Here is a 14,099-nt window from a genome sequence, read left to right as displayed (position 1 = left end):
CAGTTTCTGAGTTGAAGAGAAAAGAAAAGAACTTGGCGTCTATGAAAAAAAAAAAAAGGGTATTGTACAAAGTTCAAGCCGCAACGCAAACAAATGATGCCAGGATACAATGCAAGTATAACGGACAAGTATAATGGATGAATCCCGCGCCCACCTGCTCACTTCCTCTTCATCACAACCCCACACGCACTATCCCACACACTCTCCCCAACCCTCGCCGGAATCTTCCTCCCCCTCAGCCTCTGATCTACCAACCACATCCCCACCACAAACTCCCTCCGTCCCAACACCCCCTTCCGGCCTCTATCCACCAACTCCCACACCTCCTCGAGCTCGTCACTCGGCAGCCTACTCCTCCTCCAAATCTCCCTCACAACCACGTTCACCACATATCCATCCTCCTCCTCCCCTTCCCCCTCACCGGGTCCTCCAAAAATACGATTCCCGTCCGCGTCGACGTGTCTATCGAGGAGGATCCCCTTATTACTCGCCCACACGGCCTCGTATCTCCGTTTCTGCGCCCCAGTCATGCCGTCGCGCCACCGCTTTCGCGAACCCTCATGATGCGCATGTTTTTTGTGAGGCAGACGACTTCGCTTGTGGCGCTTTTCGTGGTCGATTTCGTCGGGAGAAGTGTGGTGATGGTGGCCGGAGTGGTGGTGGTTCTCGGGGGGGCGGAGGGTTTGGAGAAGACGTGGGGAAGGGTGAGGACGAGGAGAGACGATATGGTTGGTGTCGCCTGTGTTGCTGGGTGTGAGCCTCGCGGAAGCAAGGGAGCCGGCTACGATGGCGTTGGATAACGCCGTGGCGCCGAGGGAAGGGGCGGCGGTGCCGCCTGGCTTGCGACGGGGTGGAGGGGCCGGTCGAGGGGCGGGAGATGTGGAGGTTGGTGTACGGGTTGGTGGTTGCGGTGTGTGGGATGGTGAGCGAGATGAGGGTGGAGGTGAAGGGGACTGTATCGAGGAGGCAGACACAAAGGTATCGTGGGAGGAAGTGGTGTCGTTCGTATCGCGTCTGGTAAGAGTCAAGTCCTCATCGTCTCGTAGATTTGTTGGCAAGGGGCTTCGAGTAGTCGACATGGTCGTGGGCGCACGCACAATCGTAGTTGTAGACGGCTCAGTACCGCTGGCACGCGTAGAGGCACCTGGCTTGGTTGAGGTATTAACTCTAGGTTGCGGCGGCGTCGGCAGTCGCTGCGCATTCCCTGCCCGTTTGGGAGGCGGCGGCGCAGGAATGGCCGACGCCGACCTCCCGGTATTCGTGGGAGAAACCCTGGCCACCTGCCTTGCCGCAACCAACGCCGTATCTCCAGGCCCCGTTCTTTGCTTAGGCCCAAGTGCGTTCCCCAGGCTTTCCTCAGACCGCCTTCCTAACGGCGTCTGCAGCTTCCTCACACTCACCCCCCTCTTCGGCGAATCGACCTTGATAGGATCCCCCGACTTCCCACCACCCTCAAACATCGATATCAGTGCCGTAGCAGGTTTAAGAGAACTGGTATCCGTCCTCTCCGATGCAAGCCCCGTACGCACGGGACTCACAGTCCTCGGTGGAACAGGCGAAGACGACCTGCTCGCTGCTAACGTTGCCGCAAGAAAAGACGCATTCCGCGCTGGGCTACCCGACAGCGACGCGGCGCTCGTCCTCGGAGCCTGGCCGGTCGAGACGGGGCTTATTCCCCCCTTTAATGCGAATTCTGATATAGTATCCGACGCGGGAGAAATATCCCTCGAGGGCTTCTTCCCGCCACCACGCCCCGTTACCTGCGTAGAGAGGGGCGCATCGCTTCGAGATGGAGAAGCCTCCCTCGGCGTCGCGTTCGTTGGTGCCAACGAATTGGCGGGTCGGGATGACGTGGTTGGCTTCGGTTTCGCTTGGGGTTTCGGTCGAGGCTGTGGCGGAGTCGGCTGTGTTCCGGGAATGGGTCGTCGAGGAGGAGATCCTTGATGGAACGCTAAGAGCGCGCCTTGCAGAGCGGAGGAAGAACCTGTGGTAGTGGGATGGGAGGGTGAGGGGGATGGCGCGCTTGACGGGGGAGAGGGTCGCTGATGGGATGTCATTGCGAGAGGGATGTCGTACATTTAGGGTGAGACATATGAACGACGGATAGGAGGATGTTTCGGAGACGTCGAGGTTCACCGCATATTATAGAGGGAGAGGGTCTGTTTTAAGGGTCCCTTGGAGCATGGCCTCGAGAGAACTTTATCGCGGTCTTATCTCTCTCTCCACTCTCCGCTGCTCTCTACCTCTCTCTCTCTCTCTCTCTCTCTCGGACGGCTCGGATTTTGCATCAGACCAGCACGGCTGGCTTAGTGCTAGTGTACTTTATCGATCAATAATATTTCGTGCCTGGAAGTTACTTGCCTCGATGCTTCAGGGAGTCTGGGCGTCAATTGGTGGATGATTCAGCACACAATTACACAATTTAGGGGTAAGGCTGAGCTAAACTTATCGATGACCTCATCTGATTACCGAAAAACCGGAACCAGGGTATTTCGGTACCCGAGTACCCTGAGACACGAAATATCTTCAAGGCCAAGAAACACAACAAAGACTTGGCAAAAAGGACAATCAAGACCAGCCAGAGCTCGATTTTGGCCATGCTTCCATAGGAAAATAACAAGACAAAACAAAAGAAATTTTATATACAGACAAAATCCGCTCCTTTTTTTCACCACTCACTCTTCAAGCTCCTCGGCATCTTCTTCCTCCTCCTGCTTCTGCTGCTTTGCCGCCTGCCTCGCCTTGTACGCAGCAACCCACTCTCCCGCCCTCGCCATAATCCTCTCCCTGCCCTTAGAATCGCTCTTCGCCTCCCAATCCGCCCACTTTTCGAACCACTTCTTGGCCTGCAGCGGTTTCAAGCCTTTGACCTTCGTCCTCCGCTCGAACACGTCGCGGATCACTGTCGCATCGGCCTTATCGCCGCCGCTTCCCATTTCAAGATCTAGGAGCTGCTTCCAGATGTCGCCCTTCTTGGGGTATTTGGAGAGGATGCCCTCGAAGAAGGTTCGGCCTTTTTCGGGGTCTCCCTTGGGTGATCTCCACTCGAACGCTGCGTAGCGGACGGAGGTGTTGAGGTGGTGGCGCTGATCGAGGCTTTGACGCGCCCTGGCGAGGAGTGCTCGGCCTCGCTCAGGAGCTTCGAGGGTCACGTAGAGGAAGTGGCCGTAGTTGAGCCAGACTTGAGGTGACTTGGAGCCGAACTTCTTGGTCATGGCTTGGAAGAGCTCTTCGGCCTCCTGTAGTTGAAATTAGATTGTTAGTTGACCCCGAACTTACATCTGCAGTGTGTAGAAAAGACCACTGCAACGTACCTTGTGCTTGCCCGTTCGGATGTAGATGCTAATGAGCCTCTCATGGACCTCCTGCTCGTCGTTGTACTGGCACGCCCGCTTAAACACTTCGCTCAGCGACTCCTTCGTACCATACACCATCTCTAGGTTAAGATACGCGATCCACACGTTCAGCTTCTCCGTCTGCTCCCGGATGTTGATAGTCTTAAGCGCCCTTTCCGCGATCTCACGAGCCTTGGCAAGCTCGCTGACCTGCATCTGTAGAGCCATGTAGGCGATCCATAGCTCTGAGGAATCCGGCTGGCCGAGGAGGAGACGCTCGTAATCGGTGGCGTTCTGTGGGCCGTTGACGTCTAGCGCCGCTGTCTTGTCGACCTCGATGCGCGCCCGCTTGTGTTTCCTGCGCGCCTCGGAGCCCTTTGCTCCGGACTCGTCTTCGTCCTCCGACTCCGCGTCGCCGTCACCGAAAGCGTCGGCAGCCCAGTCGTACTTGGAGCTAGCGGCACCCAGACCACCGCCCACCAGATCGACTCCACCTTCTTGGTCATCCTCGTCTTCCTCATCACTGCCGTCACTGATTTCAATCTTCAAGTCACCCATAGCTTCATCTTCATCTTCATCGTCGTCGGAAACATCGTCCATTTCTACGTCGACGGGTGCACCGGCATCGCTATCGGCATCATCCATATCGAGGTCCGAATCGGAGTCGCCGTCAAAGTGGGACGGCTTCATGCTCAGGCTGAGGCGCTTCTTCTCCTCATCAACCGATACGACGTATACCTTGACTGCGTCGCCTTCGGTATAGAGCTTGTGAGGATCGCTCACGGGCTCCTCCGCCATTTCGCTTCGGTGGCAGAGACCTCTGATGTTGGCCGAGTGGTCAAGTTCGATAAACGCACCGTATGATTCCACCTTGCGGACCTTGCCAGTGTGGATCTGGCCCTCCTTGATGTCGCTAAAGGTCTTGAGAGGAACGTAGTTCTCGTCAACAGCCGACTCCTTTAGACTCAGCTCAATTCGCCCGGCGACGGTGTCCACAAGGATAACCCTGCCCTTGACGAGTTGGTCGACTTGGAACTCGTCCTTCCACTTCTGGAGGAACTTGTCCGAAAGGTTGGCAATCTTGACGTAGGCGGAAACGTGGCCACCCAGGAGAACAAAGAGACCGACATCGGTGACAGATTTCACGAATCCCCGTACAATATCACCGTTAGTGATGTCGGAGACGCTCGTAATCTCTCGATCTACAACCTGGGCATCAGAGCTGAGGATCCGCGAGGGGCGAGTCGAAAGCCGAAGCCGCTTGTTGGCCCTGTCAACTTCGACGACAGAAACTTTGATGAGATCGTTCTTCTTGTAGTTTAAGGGCTTTGCGTCAGAGTAGTCGTCAGCAAGATCAGGCAAATGGATAGGCCCGGCAAGAGTGTTATTCAGTTGAACGAGAACCTGGCGTTCGTTGGCCTTGGTGACCCGCCCGGTCAGGATGTCATTGGGCTTCACGTCGTCCCAGGATAGGGTGGAAGTTGTAGCGCGGCGGCTGGCCGAAACGTCAACTCTGCCAGTCTCGACGTTGACGGAGAGTACTCGGACCTTGAGCGCCGAACCAACTGGGTAGTTGCCTGGGATATCCTTAAGAACAGAGACGTCATCTGAGATGTCGACGGCGTTCAGGCGACTTCTCACAAAAGGCGAAAGATTGACCCAGATGTGTCGTTCGGCAGTCGCATTAACAAAGGCAATGTAGTCGGCTCCGACCTCGATCTTGTCGATGGTAACTGCCTCAAGCGGTTCGCTTTTCAGCGCACTCGGTTTGGCTGTAAGCTCAAGGACCTGGTGACTGGATCCGCGATGGGAAATAGGAAGGAAGCGATGGTTTCGCGCGTCGTGAGTACCAAGCACCCGGACGTCGATGACATCGTTCTGATTGAACGAGGCCAAAGCAGACTTGGGATCCTTAATGTCCGCCCACTTATCGAAGAGCTCAGACATGTCAATCCTTCCATGCTGGTTTCCATTGACCCTGACGTTTAGCTGAGTGTCACGGACAGAGGCGATTGTTGCCTTTACGCGTGATCCAAAGGCGAGCTCAGTCTCACTGGCTTCCTCCTCCTCTGACGTGGGGAGAGCGGCCACCAAGCGACCTTGATCAGGAATAACGGATACAATCTTGACGGTGAGAGACTGCAACTTAAACATGCCGAAATCCTCCTTTTCTCGGGCTTCGGCAGGAATGCGAGACTTGGGCAATAGCGCTCGGGTGCCACCGCCAAATTGTACGAGGACACCGCCAGGCAGTATGTCCCGCACATAGCCGGCGAGGACATCACCAACCTTGACAGCACTAGCATCCACAAGCAGTTTGCCCGACTTCTGAGCCTCGATGAGACTAGGCTTCCTAGTTAGGACGATTGCTCTCCGTCGGTCATGCTTGTCGATGACCATCAAGTCGTTGAGAGTTTGCCCGACATGTATCCGCTTGAGCTCAGAGTGGCATTTCTTGAGGGACCTGTCAGTTAGCTGGCCTACAGAGAGAGTCGCTCTAAGGCCGCTACCATCCAGTTCGAGAATCACATCCTCCGTCTTCTCCGTCACTTTCCCGGAGACGATATCCCCGATCTGGAGGTTCTTCAGCGCAGTTTGCTTTTCAACGCCGAAAGATGAAGGATCCTTGCAGGAGACAATCAGCTTGTTCGTCTCAGGATCTACATCGATAATGTGAAGGCTAACGACTTGGCCAGCGCGGAAGTGCTCCTCGGGGTTGCGAATGAAAGCCTCGCTCACCTCTGAGCGCGGCAGGAAGCCCCTAAGCGATCCGTAAAACTGAACCGAAGCGCCATTAGGGAGCACCTTGACGATCGTACCGGGCACTTGCATGCCAACTGCCACATCGTCAAAGGTCTTGACGACTGGCGCATCCGAGTTGACAAGAGTCTTCTTCAGGGTCAGGCGCATTTGCCGCTCGAGCAGGTCGACGGAAAGTACACGAGCCTTGACAGTCATGCCTTCTCGGAACTTCTTCTCGGGATGCTGCAACTGCACGTCAGAGAGATGCCTTTCGGTGATGAATCCGGTTATGCCATCGGCCAACTTCACAATGAGACCCTTGACGCCTTCAGGGCCAATGACGACCGCCTCAACCGTGCAGCTAACGACTTCGCCGATGGGAATATCCTCGAGTCGAAGGTACTTCTTGTCGAGGACACTTTGCTCGAAAGAAAGTTGGAAGATACCATCCACAGGGTTGTATCCTAACACACGGCCTCGGTGCTCTGAGTCGACCTTGTACGGGCCGCTGTTCTCGAAGAGTGCGTCAACCTTTCCGTCTTTGACTCGGGAGATGTGAACAAATCCACGGTGGCCGTCCAGGCCGATATCGACGAACAGGCCCATGTCGTTCTCCACCTTTTTGACAACACATTTCTCAACTATAGACGAGATCGGCAGCGCCTCAAGTGGACTCTTCACCTCACCATCTTCGGTTGAAACATTCTTCCGAGTAAGTGTAAGGACATGGGGCAGCAAAGATATGCCCAGCTTAGGGTCCTTTGCGGTGGCAAAGTTGCAAACCACCCTCGCCTTAATCTTCGAACCTATTTTGCAGGCAGTTTCAATGTTGACCGCGTCACTAGCTACCCCGGAGTGTACGATATCGGCAGTCACATCAAGTTGTCCTAGGACTTTGCCGATCACGCCCCCCCAAGTTGTATCGGTAATCAACACCTCCGCAACAGAGCCGGGGAGGAAGGTGTTAATGGTCGTCGCATCGTAGGGAACCGCCTTCAGCGAACCGAGCTTTTCGGCAACCGTGGTAAGTTGAACAACCCGCTTGTTGGGGCTCCGGCCAGTCACGAGACATAGGAAGACGTTGCCGGGCTGGAGGCGGCGCTGGCCGATGCTTTCGTCAATCTCCTTCTTCGGGAGGAAACCGCGAATATCGGAGCCCTCGAGTCCAATGTCCATGATACAACCATGATCTTCAACGCTAATAACAGAAGCCATAAGCGACGCACTAGTGACAATGTCCTCGGTCGTGAGCTCTGGGTTCGTATCGGATGGTCGGAGTGAAAGGTCGATCCGCTTCTTGGCCTTGGCCTTGCCCTTCTTTTCCAGCTTGGATTCGTCCATTGTAGAAAGAACTGAAGCCCTGATGTACTGTCCGATGTGGAAGAGAGACGAAAGATCGATTTCCTGCGCCGTCGGCTGCTCGTCATTCTCGTCATCCGAGGTGGCCTCTTGCTCCTGAAGGCGAGTTGTAAGGGTATCGGAGATGGCGGTGATCGAGACAGTGCCGGTGAGATTGTTAGGAAGCGCAACTACAAGGTCGAGCGGGTTGATTGCGATGATTTGTCCCAGTACAAGAGAACCTTTCACTAGTTTCTACATGTCGAGTTGCGTAAGTGGGTGTCGAGGACTGATGCCTATATAGAGCCATACGACGAGTTGGCGCACTTACCTTGAAATTCAAACTCTCTACTTTCACAGCATCCGGGTCAAACTTCTCGTCCGCGGTCTTCTTTTCTCTCTTCCTGGACTTCTCCTTCTTCTTACCCTTTCGCTTGGAGGAGGTCTCGAGCTCATCTTCTTGAAGAGCATCCTCCTTCGCCTGCATTTGAATCTTCTTCTGCTCGAGTGGAGTGAGGATATTACCCCCTCCTCGAGGGAACATTGGCTCATCATCCTTGAGCGAGGACAAGATTGAGGTCTTCGTCGCCTGGGGGTTCGTCAATATCGATTCCTTTGCGGAAGCCGGCGCCTTCGTCCCATTTTGCCCTAGCGATTTAGCATTCTTCTTCTCTGGTGTATCGAATTTCTTTCGTTTCGCCGGGTTTTCTTTTGTGCCCTTGGCACTAGGGCCACCCTTCCTCTTTACCGCACTCATTGTGTGTGCATGAAAGACCGAGGGGATATGTCGAACATGTAGCCGGCTCGTGTATAAAGGAAACCAAAGCTCAGAAATTTTTATTTTTTTCTACCTTTTTTTTTTTTTTTTTGGTTCCTTCCCTTCAATTCCTGCAGCTGTTTAGTGGATCCCACCCCACCAAAAATTAGGCGATAAGATAAGGAAGTTTAGCCGAGAATCAGCCTTGCAATGTTGAGCGGTCAAGCGACTGAGACCAATCAGCGCGTCCACAAGCAGCACCATTGTGGACCAGAGACTTTGACTTGGAGGGGTCCATAAAAGTACAAACCAGTTAGAATCCGGTGACGACACCACCCCAAGACCCAAGGCAGCCGGAATAACACGGCGTCCCCAGTCAGGCTCATCTTCGATTTATGGGGACGTCGACTTTACACATCCTCCCTCTTCGCCAACTTGTGAAGATGATGCCTCGGAAGCGGCTGAGGCCAAATCCGCCCTCTGCCTCATCCACCGCCTCGTCCAGCTCCAAATCGCCGCCGAATGCCGAGAACCAACCAAGCTCGATCCCGGAATCTTCCAACGTATCACAGGCCTCACAACACGAGATGCCACCACCGCCTCCTCAAACCCAGAAGTCGACAGGGAGAGACATCCCTGGGGCTGCCCAGAACTTAAGTAAACAGGTTGGTAATTTCTAGCATGCGTCTGGAGGTTTGCTGGGTACTAACTCACCTCCTTCTAGGTTCACAAAACTCGCAGTTGGTATGGATCATGGCCACGAGTGCCCAAATCTGCCCCGTCGACACAAGTTGCAAGAGAGAATATCCTTGGAGGAACCATGAAAGCCGGAAGCACGCCCGATTTTACGCGATTCGAAACCGGACGGACGCCGACTTCGAGTCTTCACCGATCTCCCTCCAGTGCATCACTCGCCCCGTCCCAGCGCACCATCACTAAGGCCCAAGAGACTTCGGAGACTGCCCAAGAGACTACATCACAAGAGGACGTACCGAGCCGAACCGATAGTAAAATGGATCTTGAAGAAGATGACCAGATTCACTCGAACGAACCTACAGTAGTCGCAGACGCGCCATCGGCGCCCGACAACGAAGAACCCAACGCTACGAACGAATCTAAACCCGATATCTTGATTTCTCACTCGCATTCCACATCGTCTGGTTGGTTCACGTGGTTTGGTCGGTCGCCGGCACCTCCTTCCGAGTTACCACCTCAAGAAGCCACAGAAATCACAGAGACAGCGAACGCGGATGAGAGCGATGTAAAAGAGGAAGAACAGCAAGGGTCGGAACAACCCGCAGACTCTACTCCTATAGAGACTTCTGAACAGACTGGAGAGGTTCAGTCTGCCGACACCACTTTGGACCAAACTACTACGTCCACCAGCTACTGGTTCGGATTCTGGTCATCTTCAACCACCATATGGACGGGACCTACGCCCGAGGTTTTCCCCGCCACAGCAAGGGCACCTGTGGAGGAAGCTCCGGTGCCTCCAGCCTCCGAAGATGTCGTCATGACCGACGCAACGCCTCCGGATTCCAAAGGTGACGAGGCAGGTCCAAAGGCGGAGCCTGAGCCGGTGAAGCCGCCCTCGGCAGGGTCGACGTGGGCGTTTTGGTCGCGAAACGGCCGCGCAAAATCCCGAGGTACCACAAGTCAACCGGCGGAAGTGGGTGAGCTAGCTGTTATTGGCGAAGGTTCTGAATCGCAACCTCAGCCCGCGACCACTTCTGAGCTTGGCCAGCCGAAGCCATCAGACGCTGCCGAGTCGAAAAAAAAGGTGGCAACACCCGCTACCCCTCGAGCAAAGAATAAGAGGAACCGCCCGCAGTCGATGGATATTGATGTAGCCCCCATCACCCCGACGACACCAGGCCCTCAGGACGGAAAGCCGACAAAGGGTGCCAAACAGGCAGCCGTAGCCACCGATCAGGCCACACCTCCGTCTGCCACAACCCCCGCGAAGACTCCCTCGCAAGCCAAGGAGCCATCTATCGCTCCTCTCCCTCCGAACCTCCTACTTCCATCCTTCCGGAGCACGTACAGTATGAAAGGCAATCCGTCAATCATGCGGCAGATTACCGACTTCCTCCTACGGACAAGGCAACCCCCAGCAAACCACGTTTATCGGGTAAAAGAGCCACCAAGGATCAAGAAGGCGATATCGATCGGGGTTCATGGGCTGTTTCCGGCAGCCTATCTGAAGGCTATTATCGGCCAGCCAACGGGAACGTCGATTCGCTTTGCGAACCTTGGCGCGGAGGCCATCCGGCGATGGGCAGAGGCAAACGGGCAGTCGGATTGTGTCATCGAGACGGTGGCGCTCGAGGGTGAAGGGAAGATTGCTGACCGGGTGAGCAATCTGTGGACGCTGTTGCTCAACTGGATTGACCATCTACGAAACGCCGACTTGGTTATCGTTGCATGTCATTCTCAGGGCGTTCCTGTAAGCATCATATTGCTTGCGAAGCTCATAGACTTGGGAATTATTAAGAATGCCAAGATTGGCGTCTGTGCCATGGGTACGTTTTCCTCCTAATCCTCAATTTCTTCTTTTCATTTCCAAGACATTCACTAATTCTATCTCTTTAGCCGGCGTCACTTTGGGACCATTCCCTGATTACAAGTCCAGCATGGGCATGTTTATGGGTGCAGCAGCTGAGTTGTGGGAGCTTGCCAACCCAGCAAGTGAAGTATCCCAGCGATACGAGACGGCCTTGAAGGAGGTTCTGGAGTACGGAGTCCGAATTACCTTTATCGGCAGCATAGATGATCAATTGGTTCCTATGGAGGTATGAGAAATCGCTCCAGTACCCGTAGCGAAACTCGTGGCTAACGTGTCATTTTACCTAGTCTGCTGTCTGCTCCCCTGCCGACCACCCATACATCTACAGAGCAGTCTTCATCGACGGTCGTATTCACGCACCTGACTTGTAAGTAACCTGATATGACTTTGAATCTGCTCGAAGATTGCTGACTGAGCTCCTTAGCATTGCGCACCTTGTTGGATTCGCTTTGAAGCTGAGGAACCTTGGCGTATCAGACCACGGTCTTATCCGTGAACTCTCCATCCCACTAGCGGGAAGCTTGTACGGCGGCGAAGGTCACTCGCGTCTCTACTATGACGACCAAGTTTACGAGTATGATTCCTTGTTCTTGCGCCAATTTTATGAAACTATTATGCTCACTTAATGCTTTTCTAGCCTCGCCGTCTCCCACGCCCTCGAAACGACCGATGTAGCAGCAAATACTGCCTGCTGCGTACATAAACACGGCGCACTCGCCTCTCCTAACCCTTACCTCCTCCCCTGGGTCATGCGCGGCCTTCTCGAAGAAGACTTCGTCAAGACGGAACTTTCATCCGAGACCGAGCAGTTGCTTAGACAATTCGATGACTGGAAACCCACGACGAAGGCCCTCAAGGACGTAAAGTACAGACTAGAGGCCGTACGGTCAAAGCTATGAGACTAGCTCACCGGCTCTTTTTTTTTTTTTCAATTCCGCGTCTCGGTTATCCGCTTCTTGTTTGTTTTACTTTGGCGATTTCTATGGTTTTCTCTTTTGAGGGGGGTTACATGGCGAGATATAAGGATTTGGCCTGGATCGGTATCATCTAACGACTACAAGAATGGCGTTTTATTTTATTGTGGCATAGAACTGGTTTGGTCTTCCGACCCAAGAAACGCTTTGGGATTTGGTGTTATTTTGCTTAGAGTTGCGAGAAATTTGAACGGTAGAGTCTACTAGAAATTTGACCTTCTTTTCCTTAATGAAGTGAGGAGTCTATTCTGTGTCATACTAGCATCGTAGATGCCTCTCTTCCTGGTATACGCACGTTTTCTCGCCCCGTTTCAGTGATCCCGATTTATACAAAAAAAGAAAGAAGGAAATTCGTCTGATAGTTATTATACAAAGGACGCCAAGCCCACTGAGATGCGTGTGTGTGTGTATGTATGTTTTCAAGAATATACCGAACCCCCATCATTGTTGCACTGCCCTATCCAGGGAACAAACCAGTTTGACATATCTCACCTCTTCCCAAGACCCCAGCCGTAAATCATCTCCTGAATCTGACTCCAGCTCGCAAGCCCAACAGGCTGCGACTCCTGCAACACAACAGTAGGCGCACCAGAACCCGAACCCTCAACCAACCCACCAAACACATTCCTCGCCACCCTCCTAAGATCCTGCACGGTCAACCTATCAATCTTCTCGCACATATCAGCAACGGGGATCTTCCGCCCATGAATCTGGACCTGTCGGCCCAAGTCCTCGAGCTCGACCATCCTGCTCTCGAGGTTCATGAGCAGACTAGACCGGAGCTGGTGCTTGGCGCGAGAGACCTCCGTCTCATTGAGGGCCGAGAAGCCCGAGTCGAGGGTGAGGGACCGGAGCTCCCTACACATGACGTCGAGCATTGAGGCCGTCCGGCCGGGGATGCACGAGGCGGAAATGCCGAAGAGGCCCGAGTCGGTGTAGGTGTGGTTGAAGGCGATGCAGGATTCTACCCAGGCGTGCTGGTTGAGCACGTTCGTGTAGAGGCGGGAGTACATGCCCTTACCGGGTCCGCCGGCCGAGAAGGAGCCGCCGCCGCCAAGGAGGAACTGTAGTGTCGCGAGGGCGTAGATATCTTCGGATACGATGGGTAGACCCTCGAAGGCGAGGTGGATGTGGGAGAAGTTGGGCAGAGCGGGGTTAGGCGAAGGAGGTAAGGGGGGCAGGGCGAGGAAGCCGCCCGTATATTGGGCGGCGCGGAAAATGTCTTGGGATGGAGTGGTGTTGAGGATGGAGGCCATGGTGGGGGCAGAAGTGGAGAGGTTCTTGAAGAAGGGGACTTTGGAGAGGAGGCTGGCGGGAGATTTCATGGCGGCCATGGCTCCTCCGGAGACCTGGGAGGATCCTGACGATGACCAGGACGAGGAGGACGAGAAGCTGTTCTGGGAACTCAATGAGTCCAGGGACGTCTCCGACCCCGTCCTCGACAAGACCGGGTCTTCTGTCGACTTCATATCACCAAAGTATTGCTCCGCAAGCTTAACAGCAGTCGAGTGATCCACGCCAGCAAACGCAACAACCATCCTCTCCGGCCTATAAAACAGCTCACGGTACTTCTGCACAGTCGCAACATTAATCTGATCCAGCCTCTCCTTGGGACACAGCAGCGGGTTCCCCAGCGTATTATCCTTATATGCCGCCGTGTGCACCAGCTCCGGAAGGATCATCTCAGGCTTCGCCCAGATCTCCTGCAGCTCGTACGCCGCCGTGTCCAGCTGGTCCGCCACTTCGTCCTCGGTAATCTGCGGATCGCGTATCGTCTCGGCGAGCACGGCCAGCGCGGAGGGGACGGCCGAGTTGAACGTGGCGGCCTGGTACATCATGGCTTCGCGGCTCGAGGCGCACTGGATGTTTCCGCCAAGCATCTCGATCTGCTCGAGGACCTCGTCGGCGCTGTGCTTCGATGTCGACTTGAAGGCTAGTCGGTCCATTATGTGGCTTACGCCGCGGAGGGATTCGTCTTCGAATCGCGAGCCGGCATCGATGTAGACGCCCACGCCGGAGAAGGAGCCTGGGAGCGCTTCGGAGGCGACGCGGAGGCCATTTGGAAGTCGGGTAATGTTGTCTAACTCTGTGGGTTCCTGAAAATGCGAGTTGTGGTCAGTAAACAATGGAGGATATCCCCCGGAACAGAGGAGAGCATGGAATTGAGACCGGACACACCCGTTCACCACCAACTACTGTGGCAAGAGACCTCGTCGCAACCGCAGGTCGTGCAGCAACCGGCTTTACCGTCCTCGTCAACCAGGGCGCCACCGTCCGGCTGGAGGCGCGGGAAACCAGCGATCGCAACATCTCGAAAACAGTATCTTATTTGCCTCGTGTCTCAATTTTCGAGTCCGGTCCGATCGCGGTAATTTCCAAAGTATTTC

General features: G+C 54.6%; 3 protein-coding genes across 3 annotated transcripts; 1 reads left to right on the top strand and 2 right to left on the bottom strand.

Annotated features, from left to right (window-relative positions):
- Window positions 1–158: 158 nt before the first annotated feature.
- Window positions 159–8,172, bottom strand: SAPIO_CDS2162 (uncharacterized protein; the record flags this gene model as incomplete). The annotated part of the gene is made up of 6 exons (XM_016785270.1): window positions 159–1,693; window positions 1,761–2,042; window positions 2,470–2,600; window positions 2,680–3,239; window positions 3,315–7,670; window positions 7,747–8,172. 6 exons carry the CDS (start codon window positions 8,170–8,172, stop codon window positions 159–161), a joined length of 7,290 nt encoding a protein of 2,429 aa, XP_016645148.1.
- A 443-nt stretch (window positions 8,173–8,615) lies between these two features.
- On the top strand, window positions 8,616–11,637 carry SAPIO_CDS2161 (Uncharacterized protein; the record flags this gene model as incomplete). The annotated part of the gene is made up of 6 exons (XM_016785269.1): window positions 8,616–8,837; window positions 8,897–10,694; window positions 10,765–10,964; window positions 11,026–11,105; window positions 11,163–11,312; window positions 11,376–11,637. The coding sequence occupies 6 exons, from the start codon at window positions 8,616–8,618 to the stop codon at window positions 11,635–11,637; spliced, it is 2,712 nt and encodes a 903-aa protein (XP_016645147.1).
- A 563-nt stretch (window positions 11,638–12,200) lies between these two features.
- On the bottom strand, window positions 12,201–14,022 carry SAPIO_CDS2160 (Mitochondrial-processing peptidase subunit alpha; the record flags this gene model as incomplete). The annotated part of the gene is made up of 2 exons (XM_016785268.1): window positions 12,201–13,808; window positions 13,891–14,022. The coding sequence occupies 2 exons, from the start codon at window positions 14,020–14,022 to the stop codon at window positions 12,201–12,203; spliced, it is 1,740 nt and encodes a 579-aa protein (XP_016645146.1).
- Window positions 14,023–14,099: the final 77 nt, after the last annotated feature.

This window comes from Scedosporium apiospermum, assembly GCF_000732125.1.
Source record: "Scedosporium apiospermum strain IHEM 14462 chromosome Unknown SEQ_SAPIO_0085, whole genome shotgun sequence".
Taxonomy (NCBI): Eukaryota; Fungi; Ascomycota; class Sordariomycetes; order Microascales; family Microascaceae; genus Scedosporium; species Scedosporium apiospermum.
Note: the sequence above shows the minus strand (reverse complement) of the source record. Positions and strands in the feature narration are given on the sequence as shown.